Here is a 22338-nt window from a genome sequence, read left to right as displayed (position 1 = left end):
CATGCTTCAGTCCTTTTTCCCTATTCCGGCTCATCAGTACGCTGACAGTGCCACCAAAGCTGGGCCTCACTTACTGATTGAACCTTTATCTGATAGTTTACCCTGGCTGTTTCTGCTTTTCATTGTTGTTACATTTGTGATATCACATGCTAGTTTTTTCCCCCCTCATTGAAGCTTTAAACTACTCTGAAATTGCCAGACCTGGAAGATATTTAAAATATTTAACATTCCCACTCATTTTTTCTGCCCTGTCTTACTGGATTTTACAACAAACTAAAGAGAAAAGAGAAGATCTAACCACAAGCTCTAAACATAAAGGTAACATAAGATGCAGAGAGTACGCATGGCATAGTACAAGAGTGCTGGGCTGGGGCCTTCTGAGCCTTCCCCGCCATTACCTATCTGTATGACTGATTGCCTGGGTTGAACTTTCTGCCTGGATTCTAGCAGAAGGAGCTAGCCAAGAGAGAGGGAATTCATTGTATGAGCATCTGAGAGGCTATCACGGAGATAAGAAAAGTGTCTTGGGAACCTCATCTACTGACAATAGGAGAGGAACTGGAGCAAATCAAACTTGAACTTGTTCAATAAAGCAGCCAAGGCGCAGGACAATATGCCTGAGCAATAATCCCCAGTGGCCTGGAGAGTGGGGGTTGAGGCTATTCAGACTTTCCCTGAATAGAGGGGAGAAGAAAAGATATTTGAGAATCTGGTTTAAAAAAATATGAAGCTTTCTTAAAAAGATGTTGTAACAGCTTCAGTCCCTGCTCCAGGTATGGTATCCGCTTGCCCCCAGACAATAGGCAGGCACAGTGGGAATCAGTGCTAATACCATATTCCACAGCTCCCAGCTTAGATACTTCCCATGTTCACAAGCTGGAGCAGTCTCTGGACTGCAGTGTTAGGATTCTTACATGCAGATTCTTCAGGGAGCAGCCAGGCCAGCCCCCACACAGACCTGGTACTATCTGATAATAAGGAAGAGATTGTCATAGCTTGAGACACTCCTTGCAGCAGCAAATTTGTCATCCTGCACCCATCTCCACTTTAGTGTACTGCATCTCCACAGAAGTACCTCATCTATAAGTCTCATATCTCTGCTTTCATTTAGGTGTCCTAGGACTGTAGCAGAGACTCCAAAAAATAGACAGTTTTTAGACATTGCAGAGAAAAAAAGATAGGAAACAGTATGCTCATTCTCCAAATCTCAAAAGTTGCTATGTTTAGGAACCAGCAGTTAGTGTAATGGCTATGTCACTGGACTCCCATGCAGTCTACTGCGGTTTGAGTCTCAGACCCTGTGGCTGAGACACGCCGGGCGTGTGTGCGTGCACGCTGAAGATCCCCAGAGGAGAATGGAGAAGAAGGGATTGCGGTGTGGCCATCCCCTCTGGGGGGTGATTTCTTGCTTTCTCTCTCTCTGTCTCTCTCTGTCTTTCTGGCGAGTGCACGCACTGTATAGCAAAAACCTCTCAAAAAAAAAAAAAAAAGAAATGTTGCTAAGTTTACAAGTATATCAGTAAAAGGGGAAATGTCTTTAGGTTTGTAAACTTAGGATTCATCATTTAGAAGATTTCTTTGTGCTTTTAGGAGGTGCCCCGTTATACTCATTTCAATAAGTATTCATAGTTTTTTGTATAATAGACTCAAATCCAGTGGCTATCAAGCTTTTTCCTAATGGAACCTGTTTCCATTTGTGTGGTAACAAAATCTTTGTGTTTAGCCAGTGTGTGTGGGTCTGGCGGCAGCCATCACTACCGTTAGTTCTCTGTGCTCCATAAAGCTCCCTGTTGTACTAGGCCCAATAAAGCGTGCAGACTGGGATCCAAGACCAAGCAAGGTTGGTTGATTTGTATGCATCATGGAGGCTGCAAAGGCCCAGTTCCTAAGAGTGCAACCCATGGCAGATGCCCAGTTTCTACGGGTGCAACCTCCAGCAAGCCCATCCATCATGGTGTTCACCAGTTAAGTTTGCTCGAAGCCTCTAGTTTGTTGCAGAGAAGTGTGCTGGACGCCACTGGGCAGCAATAAGAGTACTGAAAAAAATTTTTTAGGGTTTTTTGCTATAGAGCACATGCTCTCACCAGAGACTGCATAGAGAGAGAGTGAAAGAGAAATCACCCTTAAGGGTGATGGCCATGCTACCATCCCTTCTCTTCTATTGTCCACTCAGGATTGTAGGCATGCACACACACACAGACACACACACACACACGTGCCTGGCATGTTTTTCAAGCTCCCAGACCTGGGACTTAGACTGCACAGTTAGGTATGTGGACTCTGGCACTTAAGCACCATGGTTCCTGCTGGCCCTAGAGTCCTGAGTTCTTACTGAGTTGGTGAAAATCCCACATACAGATTCTTGGAGGTTGTCTTCATTGATCCATTCCATAAAACTATCAGTAGAAATCCTGACACCCACTGGATTACCTAACCAGTCCACGAGCATAGGGAGATGGGTGGATTGACACCTGCAGGCTGCAAGAGTCGTCACCTTGGAAAGGGCCACACATTCCCTACTATACTATTGGTGGTTCTTGCTTTGCAGCTTGGAGAAAGCCCAATACTCTCTAACTCAATCATTACTGCTAATATAAGTAATGTCTGTAAAATGCATACCTATAAACAATTTAGGATAGTCATGTCTGCTTAAAAGTGTTATTTGACTGTCATGTCTTCATAAAAGTGTTATCTGGAGGGACCAGCAGTTGGCATAATGGTTATGTCGCTGGACTCCCATGTAGTCGACCACAGTTCAAGTCCTGGACCCAGTGACTTAAACTCATACCAGGCACGCATGTGCGCGTGCCCAGGATCCTAAGAGGAGAATGGAGGAGAAGGGATTGCGGCATGGCGATCCCCCCCGGGGGCTGATTTCTCACTTTCTGTTTCTCTTTCAGGTGAGTGCACGCACCCTATAGCAAAAACCTCTCAAACAAACAAACAAACAAACAAAAAAAAACCAGTGTTATCTGGGACCAGAACATGACATAATGGTTACATCACTGGACTCCCATGTAGTTGACCGCGAGTCAAGTACCAGACTTGGTAGCTTAAAACTCACACCTTTTACAGCAAAATAAATAAATAAATAAAAACCATTAAAGTAAAAAACAAAAACAAAACAAAACAAAGCAAAAATACTCACATCAGGAGCGTGCATGCCCAAAATCCTGAGAGGAGAATAGAGAAGGGATTGTGGCATGGCCATCCTCCCGGGATGTTGATTTCTTACTTTCTGTCTTTTTGTGTGTCTCTGTCTCTCCAGTGAGTGCACATGCCCTATAGCAAAAATTTCTCTTATATAATAATAATAATAATAATAATAATAAAGTAAATAAAAGCATTATCTGTGGGCCCAGCAGGTAGTGTAGTGGTAAAGGTGTTGGACTTCCACATGGCTGACCATAGTCTGAATCCCAGACCTGGCAGCTTGCTTTCTCACTTTTTCTCTTTTTCTCTGGTGAATTAAAATAATAATAATAATAATAAATAAAATTAAGTAAACAATTATTTTTTTTAAATCCAAGGAGGAGAAGGGATTGTAGCATGGTCTCCCCCTCCCCCCCAGGAGTAATTTCTCACTTTCCCTTTCATGTTCTCTCTCTGGCTAGAACACCCTTTGATAAAAACCTTTTAAAAAAAGTTATTTGTCTATTAAACAAGAGTTCAGGTTCTTTCATAACATTGTGTGGAATTATGGAAGTTTATGGATCATTTTAAATCCAAGGAGGAGAAGGGATTGTAGCATGGTCTCCCCCTCCCCCCCAGGAGTAATTTCTCACTTTCCCTTTCATGTTCTCTCTCTGGCTAGAACACCCTTTGATAAAAACCTTTTAAAAAAAGTTATTTGTCTATTAAACAAGAGTTCAGGTTCTTTCATAACATTGTGTGGAATTATGGAAGTTTATGGATCAGCAGATGGTGTAATGGTTACTTCGCTGGACTCCCATGTAGTCAATCATAGTTTGAGTCCAGGACCCGCCAGCTTAAAACTCATGCTAGATGCATGTGCATACATGCCCAAGATCCCAAGATCCTAAGAAGAGAATGGAAGTGAAGGGATTGCAGTGTGGCTACCCCTCCTTGGGGTCGGGAAGGAGTTCTCACTTTTTGTCTCTCTGGTAAGTGCCCATGCCCTATAGCAAAAATCTCTCTCTGAAAAAAAAGAAATGAAAAGAAAGTTCAAGTTTTGGCCAGCAGGTGGCATAGTGGTTAAGGCACTGAATTCCCACATGGTTTACCATGGTTTGAGTCCTGGACTTATTGTCTTGAAAATCATGTTGGGCACATGTGCATGGGTACCCAAAATCCAAAGAGGAGAATGGAGAAGAAGGGATTGTAGCATGGCCATCTCCCTGAGGGCTGATTTCTCACTTTCTATCTCTTTCTGGCAAGCTCACATGTCTTATGGCAAAAACCTAAAAAAGAGATTTTTTTTTTTTTGAGACGTTTTCACTATAGGATGCATGCGCTCGCCAGACAGACAGAGAGAAATAGAGACAGAAAGCGAGAAATCACCCCCTAGGGGGGATGGTCACGCCACAATCCCTTCTCCTCCATTCTCTCGGGATCTTGGGCACACACGCACACGCGCCCGGCGTGAGTTCTAAGCCACCGGGTCCAGGATGCGAACCGTGGTTGACTATGTGGGAATCCAGTGACATAGCCATTACACTAACTGCTGGTTCCCAAAAAGAGATTTTCAAATAGTTACCTGTAACACTAATTTGTGACTATTACAAAGCCACAGGCTACATTAGGGGAGAAGAAAAAGAATGATTCTCTCTCTCTCTCTCCCTTTCTCTCTTATTTATTTATTTATTGGTTTTGGTTTTTGTCTTTTTTTCTTTTTTTTATTTTATTTTATTTTTTTTTTCGGAGAGGTTTTTTCGCTATAGGGCACGTGCACTCGCCAGACAGAGAGAGACAGAAAGCGAGAAATCACCCCCCGGGGGGATGGTCACGCCGCGATCCCTCTCCTCCATTCTCCTCTCGGGATCTTGGGCATGCACGCACATGCGCCCGGCGGGTCCGGGACGCGAACCACAGTCGACTACGTGGGAGTCCAGCGACATAGCCATTACGCTAACTGCTGGTTCCCTGTCTTTTAAGGTTTTTGCCATAAAGCTTGTGCCCTCACCGGAGAAACAGAGAGAGGGAAAGTGAGAAATCAACCACCCTGGGACGTTGGTCATGCCTCAGTCCCTTCTCCGTTCTCCTCTTGGGATTTTGGGAACACACACACACACACACACACACACACGTACCTGGCATGATTTTATGAACCACCAGTTTCTGGATTCGAACCGTTTTTGGCCATGTGGCAATCAAGTGCCTTAACCACCACACAACTTGCTGGCCCCAGGTTGGCTGTTTAAAAGTACATCATAGCTCTGTCCAGTCAGTCTTTTAGTTATCTTAGGTCAACCCACTTTACTACTCCCATCAAATCTACTGAGAAAAGTCATAGCTGGTGTCAATACAAGATCATGGTTTCCAGTCTAACCTTACATTTTGTCGCAGTTATTTTTCTCATCCTTGGTCAAATTGTTAGAATTCTTACATTCCACAATGTTGAGCCATCAGTTGTGTGCCCACCTTAATTTTAAGCCTACTACCATATTGTGTTGCATTTATCTTTGCATCATGTTTTCCAGTGGACCAGGCTACTGTTCCCTAGGTAAACTGAAATGTGAAAGAAATAGGAAGGAATTGCCCAGGTTCTTTTCCCATTGTGGCAAGTAATATTGGGTTGTCAGTATAGTCATGACATGTTTTTGCATAGAAAAACATAGAAAATACTCTTGACTTTCCTGACAACCTAATAGTTTGATTTCAAAAATCTAGCTGGTTTGCCAGAACCAATTTTATCTCCAATTTTCTGTAGGGTTTTCAAAGCACTCAGTTAATTTCCAGAAAATAGAGCCAACTCACAAAGATTCTTGAATCCTAAATTCCTTTTTACTCAAAAAATGTCTTCTATCATATATTTTGATTATGCATAGAGGTTGTTCAACAGAAGGAATAAGTTTCTATTAAACTAAAACAGATTGTGTTAGCAGTAAGTTTTTAACATTAAGCCACTGACTTAATTTGTCTACTGAATTCTGTTATTGATGTATACATGCAGAACAATTATATCTCAATAAAGGATCATGAAATTAACATACTCTTATAACCACTATCCGTATCAAGACAGAAAATTACCGGAACCTTGAAATCTCTCTTATCCCTTCTCCTAATCACTCCCACTTCCCTCTTCCCCAGAATAAACAATATCCTGATTTCAAACAACATAGATTGTTTTGCTTATATATGAACTCTAAATTTTTTTTAATGGAGACATGTGGTATATTATTCTTTGGGACCTGGATTTCCCTGTCATCATTAGGTATTGGCATCCACCTTTGTTATTAGTAGCATAGCAGTAGTTCTTTTCTTTTTCTTTTTTTAAAGACAGATTTTTGCTATAGGGTGCGTGTGCTTGCCCAAGAGATAGAGAGAGACAGAGAGACAGAAATCATCCCCCTGGGGGATGGCCACACTGCAATCCCTTCTCATCTGTTCTTCTCTCAGAATTTTGGGCACTCATGCACACGTGCCCTACATGAGTTTCAAGCTACCGGGTCCAGGACTTGAACCATGGTCAACTATGTGGGAGTCCAGTGATGTAACCATTACACCATCTTCTGGTCCCAGTATTGTATGTTTTTAAAAATATTATTAGAGATGGTATTTAAAAAATATTTTCTAATTATTACTTGTACTATTGTAGAAATATTTTTATGTATTTAAAGTATGTTTTTAACCATGATTTTATGAGATTAAGGAGTGTGTGTATTAAGAATCATTTTGTATTCAGATCATCACAGAAATACTAGATTAGTGGAGAAAAGTAAAGTTGGCTTAATACAAGGTTGTTATCTTAGAAAATTCAAAACACAACCAGGAGGAGCTTGTTCCTGAACTGTGTGATTTCTTTGTTGGTTGCTTGAGACTGCCTAGGGCTTCCTTTCTCAGAACTCAGCTAATATGATTGGAATTTGGAATGTTGGTTGCTGTTTTTTCTTCTGCAGATATCCTGAGCCCTTTCCTAGTCAGCCCACATCTGGGAGCAAACATGGAACAGGAGGGAATCTAAGGGAATGGAGATTCCACTGCCCTCTGGCTGTTTTTGAACTTGCAGGCTTCTCTCACTCTAAACTTTCCAAGAATTAAGGGGTAAACCCACCCCCATTGTCAGGCATTGCAGGTGTCCTGAAATGATGATGACTGTACCTGTTTCCTTAAACTCATACCTGCTTTGTTTTTCTAGGTCTATAAAGGAGAATTTCAACTACCTGACTTTCTTAAAGAAAAACCCCAGGTACTGTATCTGCTTCCTCTTCTTGATGGGCTCTTGCAATGAACTAATCTTTATAAAGACACAATGAAATAAGAAAGACAAAAGCAAGAAACTAGAATTAAAAAATAAAGAAAAAAAGAGATAATGATATGTGTTGGTGGTAGAAAGATTGGCCTCTGGTACTTGTTGATTTTAACCTTAATTTAATAGTCTTAATTTCAGAGAGTTCAGTGTCTTTCAAAATTAGCAAAATACTTGACTTATAATTAAAATCCAATTGCTTGAGGTCACTCACAAGCCACAGTATTCCACATATAAGGGAGTCTTGGTTATTCTGTTCTAGCCTTATGTTACTTAATTTGAAATTAGTATGTATAGCTACCCTCTTTGATGTTCTTAAGACATATATAGTCATGGCCTTTTGACATTTCTCATTTAGAACCTAGAGGACTTGTGAATATATTAAGTATGCAGCCATTGGCCCTTGAGAAAGATGGTGAGAGTTTGAAGCTTATAATTTTTACTCTATAAAAAATTAATTCAAGGGCCAGCCCTGTAGTGCAGTGGTTAAACCCTACACATAGAGAGCAGGATCCCATATGGCTGGTTGTGTTTCAAATCCTAGCCCTGGTGGCTTGTAAAACACTCTGGGTTCATGTGCATAAGTGCTCCAAATCCTGACAGGATGGAGAAATGGAGGAGAAAGGAGTTGCTTTCCCTCTCTCTCTCTCTCTCTCATAGGCACACATAACCTCTGGCAATAAAAAATAAAAATAGGGGCCAGCAGGTGATGTGGTGGTTGGGGCACTGGACTCCCACATGGGCCCCTGTGGTTCAAGTCCTGGACCTGGCAGCTTGCTTTCTTTTTTTTCCTTTCACTCTCTATCTCTCTCTGGTCAAATTTAAAAAATAATAATAATAATAACAAATGGAATTAAAAAAATAATTAAATATTCTAAACATAAAAATAAAATAAAAATAATTCAAACCAATCTAGAGTTATCTCTGTAACATCACACTCCTATTTGCATTCCAGGATTGTTGATTGAGTTGGAGAGAAACAGAGTGTTATGGCTGACATGCCTAGAGTAGCCCGAAGAGTGTCCTACGTCTGCATATCATCTGTCTCACCATAGAGTAGCTGGAAAAAATGAATAACCAGGGCCAACCAGTAACACGGGTTAAGGATCCCACTTGGCTGACCATATGGTTCGAGTCCCAGACCTGGTGGCTTGAGAAATGCCATGCATGTGTACATGTATGCCCAAAGTCCTGAGAGGAGGAAGAAGCAGAGAAGGGATTGCATTGTGGCATTCCCCATGGAGGATACTTTCTCTGTCTTGCTCCAGTGATTGCACATGCCCTCTGGCAAAATATGTTTTAGATGGATAACCAGTGCTTAAATGTGGCAGATTTCCCTTTGTAGCATAGTGATAAATGTTGCCTCCAGGCTGCTAGTATCAGTGATTAGCTTGTTAATAGGAAAACTCAATACTGCACTCGGTTTCTAAAAATGTTCCAGATATCAGTGGTGAGGGAAACATCACTCTTCAACTTGTGTGAAGTATTCCCTGAAACGAGCCTGGAATAAATGGGCTGCCCTCTCTGAGAAGCTGTCTTACTCCAGGTTTGAAGGCTCTGCCTTCCTTGATCCTTGTCAGGTAACGTCAGTGATCAAGAATTGATACATATTACTTGAGAGTTTTGAAGTACTTTTAAGGTATATCCCTTTTAGTACATGTTTAATATTCATCCGTTCATTCATTTCATTATTCAACAAGTGTTTACTGAGTGTCTATTGTGGTGAGAAATTTGAATAAGTCCTCAGGAGTCAGAGGGGTAGAAAAGATCTCAAGGAACTCCTGATCTATCGGAAAGATTCTGATCAACTCATATAGACAAGGGGGTGCAGGGCCCTGTGTGAAAACTTACAGAAACCCAGGTAGATTAATGAACAGACTGTCACTTATTTAGGGCTGTGGAAATTGGATCCAGAGAATAATCTAACAGGCAGTCTTGAAGAAATATTAAACCCAGGGGCCCGCAGGTGGCGTAATGGTTATGTTGTTGGACTCCCACACGGCCAACCACAGTTCAATTCACGACTTGAAAATCACTCTGGGCACATGTGTGTATGTGTGTATGGCCAAGATCCGAGGAGGAGAATGGACTAGAAGGGATTGTGGCATGGCCATCCCCCCAGGGGGTGATTTCTCATTTTCCCTCTGTCTCTGTCTCCCTCTCTCTTCAGCAAGCGCAAGTACTGTATGGCAAAAAAAAAAGGGGGAGAAATATTAAACCCTAAAACTGGTTTATATAAGTATGAGAAAGAAATTTGATCCTGAAACTAAAAGGAACCCCTACTCACAGCATACACAAAAATAATTTCTGGGTAGATTATGTACTTAAATGTGAAAGGCAAGATAATGAAATTTTTAGAGAATAACAGAGATACTACATAATATGTTTATGACCTTAAGAAGGAAGGATTTCTCAAATCAGGAAAAAGACCAATCAATTTAAAGATGGATAATTTGGACTACATTAAAATTGAACATGTTTACTTATTAAAATATTATCAGAGAGGCCAGCAGGTGGCATGGTAGTTAAGGTGCTGGATTCTTACATGGCCAAAAATGGTTCGAGTCCCAAATCCTATGCTGAATCATGCCCAAAATCCCAAGAGGAGAATGGAGGAGAGGGGATTGTAGTGTGCCGTCCAAAAAAATCATTGGGGCCATCCAGTGGTATGATGGTTAAGGCAGATGGACCCCATAAGATTGACTGTGTGGATTGAATCCCAGGTCCAGCAGCTTGAAAACATGCCAGGTGTGCATGCGTGCCCAAAACCCTGAGAGGAGACTGGAGGAGTAGGGATTGCGGTGTGACCATCCTCCCTGGAGGAGGCTGAGGCAGCAAAGTTAGGATGTGGGGGCTTATGAAGGAGGGAGAAGGAATGCAGAAGGGAACAGCCAAAGCCCAAGGGACAGACAGGTCTCAAAATCAGACAGTTTTACAAGATTCTGCCCTGCCACCGGACAGAAAGAGATGGAAAGAAGGAATAAATGGGAGCAAGGCAAGTCAACCATGCTCTGACTATAGACCCTAAAAATACATACGTAAACCTGCAGCTGTGGACAGTTGAGCAGCTGGTCACATGAAGTGCACCTGATTCTACCCCAGTATACCTGACAGAGTAGCCCAACCCTAGTTGAAGGGGCCCTTGAACTGCCTTGCTCCAGCCCACTCCTAACCCTTTGGAAAGTATTCTTGCTAAATGAATCTGCTTGCTCTTCCGCTCTACTTTTGTGCTGCGTGCAATTCTTTGTCTATCTGTCTATCTGTCTCTCTCCATGTAGTGCACACGCCCTATAGCAAATTTTTTAAAAAAACATAAATGACTATAAAGAGTAAATAAAAAGTAAACTTTAAGGGGTCATCAGATGGCATGGTGGTTAGAGGCGCTGGATTCCTACATGGCCAACTGCAGTTCAGTCCTGGACCTGGTAGCTTGCTTTCTCGCTTTTCTCTCGCTCTCTGGTCAAATTAAAATAACAAATGGAATTAAATAAATAAATATATTTTTTAAAAGTAGCTTTAAGTAGGAGATTCCTACATGGCCAACTGCAGTTCAGTCCTGGACCTGGTAGCTTGCTTTCTCGCTTTTCTCTCGCTCTCTGGTCAAATTAAAATAACAAATGGAATTAAATAAATAAATATATTTTTTAAAAGTAGCTTTAAGTAGGAGAAAATATTTGAAACAAAGACTCATCTGTAGCATATAAAGAATTCTTCAAAATGAATAAGAAGAAGAATAAAAAAGACCGAGCAAGCACTCAAGAGCCCTTTACTATGGTTAAGTTTCATTTAATGTATCCCTCACACACACAAATGTACATATATTGAGGAAAGATCCTACATAGAACTTTGGTTTAACTTCTAATAAATGAGAAAACTAAAGCCCACAGAACCCTCAGGTTCAATAATTAGCTAGAATGGCTCACAGAACTCAGGAAAGTATTATACTTAAAATTGCAGTGTTATTATGAATGGTATTATGAATGGACCAGCCAAACAGACAGACACATAGGACCAGGTCTGGATGGGTCCTGAATACAAAGCTTCTGTGCCCTCTCTGTGTGAGATAGGATATATCACCCTCCCAGCACGTCTGTGTTCACCAACCAGGCACTTTGGTATTAGCATTTTATTGGTGTTTTATTACATAATCAGAATTGATTGAATCACTCACTGGTCATGTCATTAAACTCAGTCTCCAGCCAACCCCCTCCCCAGAGGTCAGGCTGATTCAAAGCCTCAGCCTTTTAATAACATGGCTGGTCTTTGTTATCTCTTAACATAAACTCAGATGTTATCCAAGGGTCTTATGAAAGACACTCCTATTCCTCAGAATATTCCAAGGATTTAGTTTTCTCCCAGGAACCAGGGTGAAAGGCCAAATTCTTTAATCAGCAGTAGCAGATTGAGTTTACTCAAAAGTCTGTAAACAGAGCCTGAGGGCTCCTCCTACTCTATCATTGGAAACTCTCTTCTCATGCTGACCAACTTCAGGGACTTTAAACATCTTCTGCTTCCTTCAACAGACCGAGCAAGTGGAGTAGCGGAGCCAGAATCCTCTTTCATACATGAGGTGAGGGTAGGGGGATACCGCTGGGTCTTTTGGTTTTCTGCTTGGGCCCTTGTAGTGTGACGGGGTGGAGAGCATAATTCTGAGTCACCCTGCCTGAGTTGGAATCCTACCTCTGTCACTTACTGAGCAATACTGAGTGAATTACTTAACCTGCCTATGTCTTTGTTTCCCCAACTGTAAAATGAGGATGTTAGAGACTGGTGGTAAGAAAGAACCGTAATAATTTCTGCAAAGAGCCTGGCACATAATAAGCACAGAAGTAGTTTTAGTTATTTTCTTAGAGGAAGGGTTTGAAGTTATAAAGTATTTTAGCTGAAAGAGACCTGGAGACCATGAAGCCCAACTGCATTGACTGATTTAGAAAACCAGTACTGGAGAGCAGATCGTTTGTCCAGGTTGCATCATAGAGGTTGGGAAAACTCAGAGCTAAGTTACCACCTCCTGACTTCCAGCCACGGCTTCTTCCACCACCCCATGCTGCTCTGTGTGCCAGACTTGTACTTGTTTCTACACTACTCTATTTTTTGGGGGGGAAGGGCGTGGTGATGAATTGATTGGTTTGTGAGGTTTTCCCTTGCTTATTTTAGTGTATTACGATGTCTTGTATTTGTAAACTGCAATCTGTTGTTGGAGCTAAGGAAAGTTACAGGGTGGACGAGAGCAGCCAGGCCTTCTAAGGCTCCTGTATACTTGAGTACATGTACATCAGCAGCTACATATCTGGGGACACCAGCTCATTAGTGACAGAGCTGGCTTCTGAACCCATATCCCCTGACGTAACTGCTGAGTTCACACCCTTCTTCCAAACTCTTCTGAACTTTAAGATTCTGTTTTTCTCTGAATATTGCAGTGATGCTTTAGGTCATTTAGAACTTGAAAAACTTTTCTAAAAATCTGATATTGGATTTTTTTCTCATAGATTTTCTTCCTGATTTTTGTTTTTATCTTATACAATAACCATATATTGAGTATATAGTCTAAACCAGGCATAAAATAACAAGCATACACATACACACACACACACACACACACACACACACACACACACAGGTTGAGCATCCCTAATATGAAATGCTCTAAAATCCAAAACTTTTTTCGTGCCAACATGATGCTACAAGTTGAAAATTTTATACCTGATGTTGTGTGATGGTTTGCAGTCAAAATACTACAATATAAAAATATCATATAAAATTTACCTTTAGCCTGTATGTATGGTATATATGAAACAAATTAATGTTTGGACTTGGGTCTCATTCCCAAGATATTTGAATATGTATATGCAGATATTCCTAAGTCTACAAATGTTCAAAATCCAAAATACTTCTGGTCCAAGCATTTTGGATAAGGGCTAGTCAAGATGTTTATGATATATATGGCAAATCTATATAATATAATATTTATGATAAATGTATATGTATGATTTCATTCAGTTTTTAAACCACTCTGACAAGTAGGTGTTATTATTCCTGTTGCACTGAGAAAACGGAGACTATAATTTCAATAAAATGTTTATGACTTGCTTTGTATTCATGGATTATAGATATAAGAAGCATGAATACTGACTGCTATGTCATGTAAAAATCATGGATGATGGGCCAGCCCTATGGCCTGTTGGTTAAGGAAAACAGACCCCACACATCCAACAGCATGGTTCAAGGTCCACGGTTCAAGTTCCACTGAGGCAAGACTCAGTGGCTCGACAAACATCCCAGGCATACCCCAAATCCAAACAGGATGGAAAAATGGAGTAGAAGAGATTGTAGCATCACCATTTTCCATGGGGAGTGCTTTCTCCCCTTCCCTCTCTCTGGCAAGCACATCTGCCCTCTGGCAACATTTTTTAAAAAATCATGAATGGCGGACCAGCAGTTGGCGCAATGGCTGTATCACTGGACTCCCATATAGTCCACCACAGTTCGAGTCCTAGACCCAGTGGCTTAAACTCATGCCGGGTGCTTGTGCGTGCATGCCCAGGACCCTGAGAGAAGAATGAAGGAGAAGAGATTGCAGTGTGGCCAGTCCTTCTGGGGGGTGACTTCTCACTTTCTGTCTTTCTGTCTCTCTCTGTCTTTCTGGCAAGCGCATGTGCCCTATGGCAAAAACCTCTCCCCCCCCCAAAAAAAATCATGAATAGCAATGAATTAATATTAATACAGTTCAATGAATTAATAACATTAATAGGTTTTTATTAATATTAATAGATTTAAATTTTTAATAATAATAGGTTTATTTTTGCTAAAGAACAAATACTGAATGTTAGATTTATACTATATGAACTTGCATATGTAACAACACTTATCAGGCCTTGGATAATTTTGTTTACCAAAAATGCTTTTAAATTTCTCCCCCTCCCCAAACATACACACAAGGACTCCTTATTGCCCAGCCACCTGTTATAAGCTAGACTGCACTGTCACTTTACCCCAGCTTACATGCTGCCACCACAGCATCATTCCATCCTTGTGTGCTTGTTGAGGCCCATGCAGGTGCCCACATGCAGTGAGAGAAGTACTGAAGTGAAGCTGGGCATCTAGGAACAGATACTAGTCTTTCTTCTTGTCTTTTAGATCCCTCTGGCATTTGAATGACAGTCACTGTGTTCTCCGAAGACCTTAGAATCTTCTTTTTCAAAAGATGAGGAGTCAGCATTTTGATCCCTGGACATTTGGAGCCAGCAGTGCCCTGCAGTGGCTTCAATTGCAGATGACAGTTGCAGCCATTTAGACACGGGCAGTAGCAGCCCTTGCCTTGGCTGCCATCTGCTTGTTTTGCGCATAGAAATTATTCGCAGGCATCTAAAAGCACCTTAGACTGGGACGAAGCTTGTCCCTGGGCAGTTCCGAGGCTGAGGCTGCCGTTATCCTGCCAGAACTTGCCCCAAACTGGGAGGGAGCAGTGTTGGTGCAGGGAGCGTGGACTGTGACGCCATATCTGTAACCACATTCTGTTTCTCTGTCCTAGGAAAGACTGCTGCATTTCCAAAGGAAGGGAAATTTTAGGACTGGCTGTCTCCTGGCCAGATCTCTCTGCTCCTTTGCCAGTCTCCTCCCACTGAGAGGGTGGAAAGGTCTGCACAAGTGGGGCCTGCCTGAGTGATCTGCTTCCCGAGTAAAACGCTCTTGATCCTAATTACATGCACAGCCCTGTGGATAAGGAGCCCAGAGGGGACATGTGCTTTCTGTTAAAACTGCTCTTGTCCTCATCTTTTCTTACCAAATTGCAAACTTTGTTTTCAAGGGGAGGGTTTAAAAATGAGATTCTGTAAACAAAACTGAGCAGTTTCATTTTGGAATAGGTTGTACACGTTCTAATGTTTCGTAGAACACTTGTGCCTGTTTAAATGTATTGATGTGGATATTAAATATCTTAATTATTTAAATAATTCATTGTATTGTTTCTGAAAAGTTGGGAAATTACTGTACACATTTACAACTTAATGACTTTTGTATTTTATTTTTCAAAATAAAAGCTTTAAATGTGAAGCATTCTGGTAGTTACATGTTTTTTTTTTTTTAAAAAGAATTGTTTTATTTAACTTTATTAATTTTATTTATTTATTTATTTATTTTAATTTGATCAGAGAGGGACAGAGTGAGAGAGAGAGAGGGAAAGTGAGAAAGCAAGTCGCCAGGTCCATGATTCAAACTGTGGTCGGCCATATGGAAGTCCAGCACCCTTAACCACCACGCCACCTGCCAGCCCCATTACATATTTTCATTACTGTGATTTCAGGGAAGCATCATTTTAACAGGTAGTGATCTGATAAAGTTTCTTCAGCTGGCTATGTTATAAATATTCCTCTCTAGAGAGACAAAGAGATATGTACCCCCCAACAGAGTCTCAGAATAAAATTTTTTTGAGAGGTTTTTGCTTTACGACACTTGCCAGAAAGAGAGACAAAGAGACAGAAAGTGAGAAATAACCCCCCTCGGGGGATAGCCACACTGCAATCCCTTCTCTTCCATTCTCCCCTTGGGATCTTGGGCATGCATGCACATGTGCCCAGCGTGAGTTTAAGCCATCGAGACTGGAACTTGAACCGCAGTTGACTACATGGGAGTCCAGCAACATAGCCATTACACCAACTGCTGGTCCCAGAAACATGGCCCTGTTCCAGTTTGTCTTCCAAAAGTTCATGTTTTAGAATTTGGTCTTTGTGGGCAGTAATTGGATTGTGGTGATTGGAACATGGAGGCACCAGTCTCATGAATAGATTAATGCAGTGTCATGAGAGAGCTAAGTGAGTTCTAACTCTTATAATAAAGAGTTCGTTCTCGGGAACCAGCAGTTAGTGTAATGGCAATGTCGCTGGATTCCCACGTAGTCGACCACAGTTCGCGACCCAGACCCGGTGGCTTAGAACTCACGCCGGGCACGTGTGCGTGCGTGCCCAAGATCCCGAAAGGAGAATGGAGAAGGGATTGCGGCGTGACCATCCCCCCTGGGGGGTGATTTCTCGCTTTCTGTCTCTATGTCTCTCTCTGTCTGTCTGGTGAGTGCACCAGACAGAAGAAAGAAGAAAGGATTGTGGCGTGGCCATCCCTGCCAGGAGGTTATTTCTCACTTTCTATTGAAGGACCAGAGTGACTCCAAATTTTTACGGGGCAACTCCATTTTGTTAAACCCACCCTGCTGAGAATCGGCGCCATTTCAAGGAGGCGAGCCAATCACATAGGAGAAGGTCTAAGACCATCATTCCACTGGAGCTGGCCAATGATAAAAAACAAAGGAAATACCAGAGACCCGAAGTAACTTTCTTGCCAATCAGTAAAAGACAACTCTGCTTCTTAAAATCTACGGCCAATGTATAGCCGCCTGAGTGCATTCCTCAGCACCCCTCCACCTGCCCCCACAACAGCTAAATAAAAACCCAGCCCAACTAACACTGGGGGCTCTCAACTCTGACCCTCTGTGTTGGTGACGATTGGGAGTCCTGGCTGGAGCCCAAATAAAGCGACCCTTGTGTGCTTTCATTGGAATCGGCTCCTTGGAGGTCTTTTGGGAATTTCGTGACCAGGACACATCATGTCTCTTGTCTCTCCAACGAGTACACATGCCCTATAGCAAAAATCTCTCAAAAAAATGAATAAAAGGAAAAAATATATAATAATAAATAAATAAATAGAGTTAGTTTTTTAAGAGACAGTTGTTATAAAAGAGAGAGCTGTCTGCAACTCTCACTCTCTGCACACTCCTCCCAAATCCCTCTGAGTGTTGGCCATCAACCCCTCTGGCTTGATGGTTCATATCTTTGGACTTTCTAGCCACCAGACTCACTCAGTCTTACGTATTTCTCTTAGCAGTGCCATAATGATCTTTCTATGGCTTACTGCTTCATTTAGAATAGAGCCCATACCCCTGCTATGACCCAGCCACTGTCCTCTCCTCTGCCTCATTGCAGAGCATTTCCCTCTATTTCTCTCTTGGGTTCTTTGCATTTTGTGGAACACACCAAGCTTTTCCTGCCTGTATGCATTTTACTCCTCTCCTTGGAATGCTCTTCTATTTCTCTTTGCCTGAGAGCCTCCTTCTCAATTCTCTGATCTCGGTAAGTTTCACTTTTCAGAGTTTCCCTGACCCTTTCAACTAAAAAATAGACTCCCGCTTCTGCCTACGTTCTTTCAGTACTTATCATACTCTGCAGTGTTAATGTTCATTGACTTTTTAATTGTCTGTCTCCTACACTGGACAGTAAGTTCCTGGAAGACTGAGTCTCTGTCTTGTCCATTTTTGTACCTTTGGCACCTAGCAAAGTGTCTGACACTTTCTAGGAACCAAGTAAAGAGAACTGCTTGGACCTGGCATTGGCACAGACACACTGTCAGGGGAAACTGAGAAGCCAGAGAGAGACTGGCATTCTCGGTGGCTGCAGGAGGAGCTTGGAGAGAGCATCAGCTGTGAAGGAAGAACCGTAGAATTTAGGACTGAGAGAAAAATGGCCCAAGCACGGTGGTACAGTGGTAGCACAACACCCTATAATGCTGGAGGATATATGGCAATTGGGGTTTGGGTCTCAGGGTGACCTGGTCATGCTGGACATGCACACATGTGCTCATGACCCTGGCCGACTGGGAAGGTCTGGAGGATGAGGGGAGGTGGATTGCTTGGTGTGAGACCTTGTTGAGGGTGTTTGTCTTTCTTTGTGTCTCCCTCATGAATAAGAGAGGGAGGGAAGAAGGGAGGGAGGGAGGGAGGGAGGAAGGGAGGAAAGAAGGAAGGGAGGCATCTAAAAAAATAAAAAAAGATCTTAGCAGGCCAGTCAGTGGTGTGGTATTTGGGGTGGCTAGATCCCATGTGGCTGGCTGTGCAGTTTGAATCCTGACCTAGTGAGATGAACAATAAATGGGGTATGTGTGTGTGCCCAAAATCCCAAGAAGAGAAGAGGAAAAGGGATTGCAGTATTTCTGGCCTCTCTTGGAGGGTGGGGGTGCCTTCTTTCTCTGTCTCTGTCTCTGTCTCCCTCCGGTCAGCACATGTGTCCTATAGCAAAATGGAAAGAAAAAAAGATCTTAATAATAATTTAGTCAAGGAATCACTCTGACGACATTGATCAAGAGCTTCTCTTGGTCCTAGGCCCCGTGCTAAGCACGTTACATGTTTAAACTCATTTAATTTTCACAATCACCCTCTGGTGCAGGCACTGTTACCTCCTACGTTTTACAAGATGAAGCATTGGCTCAGGGCTGTAAGGGGCCTTGCCCAGCTAGTAAATGACAGGGACTGCAGCCTGGCTCTGGAGCCCATGCCCTTAACTGCTGTTTTGCCTCTACCTCTAATAATCATCTTTGTTCAAGAATAGAAACTCATCATGAGTGCCCATCGACATCTTTTAAAGTAGCTCCCTCGTGCTTAGCGATTTAGTAGACGTAGTTGTGTGTTCTAAGTGGAAGCAGATTGCTGCTCTTAGGCCTTTATGATTTGGGAGCAAACCAAGGAAAACATGCATACAGCCCTCATTTTAAGTTCTCGCTAACAAAACTTACAGTATTAACCTACCAAAACCTGGCTGGTAGGTGATGGATACAATGGTATAGGCAAGGCTGCATTCAGGGTTGCCTCCACATCTGTACTTCTAGGGAGCTACAAAATCCTGCAGCTGGGCTGGCCAGTGGCCGGTGGCGTGGTGCACAAGGCAGCTGGATTTCACATGGTCAACTCTGTGGTTTCAGTTCCATCAGCTTGAAAACTATGCCAGGCATTTATGTTCACATGCCCCAAATCCTGAGAGAATGGGGGAGGAGGGGTTGCAGTGTGGCCACCCCCATGTGAGAGTGCCTTCTCACTTTACCTCTCTCTCCCTCTCTCTCTCTCTCTCACGTGTGCATGTGCCCGATAGCAATTAAAAAATAAATTAATAGAAAAGATTTTTAAAGTATCCTAAAGCTATCTGGACTTTTCTCCAGCAAAGTCAGTATTTTCAGGATTGAGTTGCATTGCCTGCTTGTTTGTCACTATTTAACACAGTATTCTACGGGGACTTTCTGTCTTTGCCTAAAGTAGAGCACTCCTTTAGTTATTCTGAATTGGGCAAAAGAGGTCATTTTTATTCCTTTTGGGTTTAAATCCTAACAAAGCCGTTCATTATTTGAGTGCTGGGATGTGTGTTTAATCTAGTTAGAAAAATAAATGACTTGTGTTTTCCCTTTAGGGTTTGCTGATTTTTACTGAAGATCCAAAATGGAATGATTTTCCCAATGACACCACTTTCTTTTCATGAAACCACTTTGTGACATACTGTTGAATATGCTCACGGCCTTGCCCTGAGGAAGCGAGCCTAAAATGCCCTCTGTCGGCCAAATGTGGAATGACTACTGAGTTTATGAATAAGTTTTAAAGTTGAAAGGAGTAAGGAAATAAATCATGAATGTTTTGAAAGCTTTCTCTGCAAACATGTCCATTCAAATGTAGTTTGTAAAAACAAAAACTGCAAGCAACCTAACAATAGAGGGGACTGGTAAAATGAATTATGGTACATCCTCATAAAAACTAATCAATAGGTACATTGTGGAAAAATATTTACTAACACAGAAAATGTTCATATTAAGTGAAAATTTGAGGTCACAAAGCTGTTTTGTGTTGTTCCACTTTTATTTTTTAAAGGCTAGATAGAAAAATAGAATCACAGGGACCAGCAGTTAACATAATGGCTATGTCGCTGGACTCCCACGTAGTCTACCGTGGTTCGAATCCCAGACCTGGTGGCTTAAACTCACGCCGGGCGTGTGTGCGTGCATGCCCAAGATCTTGAGAGGAGAATGGAGGAGAAGGGATTACAGCATGGCCATCCCCTCTGGGGGGTGATTTCTCGCTATCTCTCTGTCTCTGTCTGGCTAGCGCATGCGCCGTATAGCAAAAACCTCTCAAAAAAGAAAAGAAAAGAAAATAGAATCACTAATTGGATAAACAGCTTCAAGGATATGTTCCAGATGTTAATAGTGATATCTTTTAGCAATGGAGTTGCAAGGAATTTTGTTTTCTTCTTTCTGATTAACTTTACTTTCCAGATGTGTCATGAACAATGAAAATTATTTTTCCTTTTATTTAAAATTTTTTTTTCATTTCATTTAAGAATTACTTTTGTGAAACAGTAAAAACAGCAAGAAGCTGTTCTTTTTTTAATTTTTTAAATTTTATTTATTAATTCATTCATTTTAATTTGACCAGAGAGAGAGAGAAAGTGAGAAAACAAGCCACCAGGTCTGGGACTCAAACCGTGGTTGGCCATATGGGAGTGTCCAGCACCTTAACCACCATGCCACCTGCTGGTCCCAAAGCTGTTCTTTTTTTCATGAAAGAGAGGGACAGTTTTATTTAATTATATTATTGCTGTTATTATTTTTTGCCAGAAGGCATGTGCACTCACCAGAGAGAGAAAGAGAGAGACAGAAAGCACCCCTAGTGGGGCATAGTCACGCCACAGTCCCTTTTATTCTTCCATCCCATCAGGATTGGGGGTACAGTGCACATGTGTCCTGTGTGTTTTTCAAGCCAGGCTGGGATTTGAACTGTGCAGTTGGCTGTGTGGGATCCAGGTTCATTAACTACTAGGCCATGGGCCAACCCAAAAGAGATGAGCATTTTTAAAAAAAATAATTATATATATTGTGTATTATTATTATTATTCAGTTTGACCAGGGAGAGAGAGAGAGACAGAGAGAGGGAGAAAGCAAGTTGACAGGTTTGGGACTTGAACCACAAACCACGGTCAGCCATGTGGGAGTCCAGCACCTTACTCACCAAGCCACCCGCCAGCCCTGAGATGAGCATTTTTGACAGGGTCTCGTTATGCTGAGATCTTCCTGCCCTGGCCTCCCAGCTGGCATGGATTACAGGCACACTCCACTATGCGCAGCCTGTGTAGGTTGGTTCTGGAACTGAACTCGAACCTTCTATACAGCCCAGCCTTGCACAGTGGTACCCTACTTGCTTCCACCACCACAGCTGGGCTGAGAGTCCTTTTTAAATAAAGAAATGAAATCGAACCTCTTAATCTTACAGATAAAAATCTGGGATTTCGAGTTGTGTTGTAATTTATGAAAGGTTACTTGTCTAGTTTCCTAGCGTTAACTCTCATTTATTTTTTGATGACTCTTACTATTTCGCCAATCTTTTCCACGAAAAAAACTGGTCATACTACTCATCTCAAGGTGTGGTTATTGGCTGATCTTCAGAAATGAAAAAACTGAAACTGGAGTGAGAAATGAAGTAAGATATCAGATATTTAGATAGAGCACATTTGAAAAGATCACAACAGGGTTAGGATTTCTCTGTTTCTCCATTGTAAGGGTTGGCAAACTCTGGCCAGTGAGCCAAATCTGGCCGTACCTATTCCTCGACGTCTTGACTATGGCTGCTTTTCTTCAGCAACACAGCCGAGTAGTTGGAACAAGCCATACAGCTTGCTGAGCTGAACATACAGTATTTACTATCTTGCCCTTTACAAAAAATGTTTACAGACCCCTGCTCTTACAGATTATTTTAATCCTATATTGCCTGAAATACTTTAATGTTTCCCTTTGTCTTAATGTTTCTAGCCAACCAAAAGAACTCTCAGCTGGCCGTCCCAAACAAATGTCAGAACTCTAGAGCTAGAAGCCACCAAATAGCAAGTTGTTTTCCCTGGTACCTTTGTACTGCCTTTGAGAGAGGCAAGCTCATCTCAGTCTCAAATCTAACACAGCTCCTGAGTGAGTGAGGATGTCTGGGAGGAGAAAGACTGTGGAATAGTGCAGAGGCCCCAAAGGATGGAGACATTAGGACGTGGGATGCATCTTATTGGGTGCGGGGGATTATATTTTCTGTTTAATTCTTTTTCAGCATGATGACATGATATTCAGGT

General features: G+C 42.0%; 1 protein-coding gene across 2 annotated transcripts in view; it reads left to right on the top strand.

The window, feature by feature from the left end:
• Positions 1-19841, top strand: part of TPST1 (tyrosylprotein sulfotransferase 1) — a 104705-nt gene extending 84864 nt beyond the window's left edge. Inside the window, exons 3-5 of one of the 2 annotated variants that reach the window (XM_014590325.2) lie at positions 7319-7369; positions 11953-11999; positions 19648-19841. In XM_014590325.2, the coding sequence (XP_014445811.1) occupies positions 7319-7369; positions 11953-11970 (69 nt within the window). In that variant the 3' untranslated portion in view covers positions 11971-11999; positions 19648-19841. Of the gene's footprint in view, positions 1-7318; positions 7370-11952; positions 12000-14960; positions 15382-19647 lie in introns of those variants that run through there. The other variant, XM_006155024.3, reaches the window with a different exon arrangement.
• The last annotated feature ends 2497 nt before the right edge of the window (positions 19842-22338 follow it).

The sequence above is a fragment of the Tupaia chinensis genome, unplaced genomic scaffold, assembly GCF_000334495.1.
Source record: "Tupaia chinensis unplaced genomic scaffold, TupChi_1.0 Scaffold000429_1, whole genome shotgun sequence".
Classification (NCBI taxonomy): domain Eukaryota; kingdom Metazoa; phylum Chordata; class Mammalia; order Scandentia; family Tupaiidae; genus Tupaia; species Tupaia belangeri.
The sequence above is the reverse complement of the archived record's forward strand: the minus strand, read 5'-3'. Positions and strand labels throughout refer to the sequence as shown.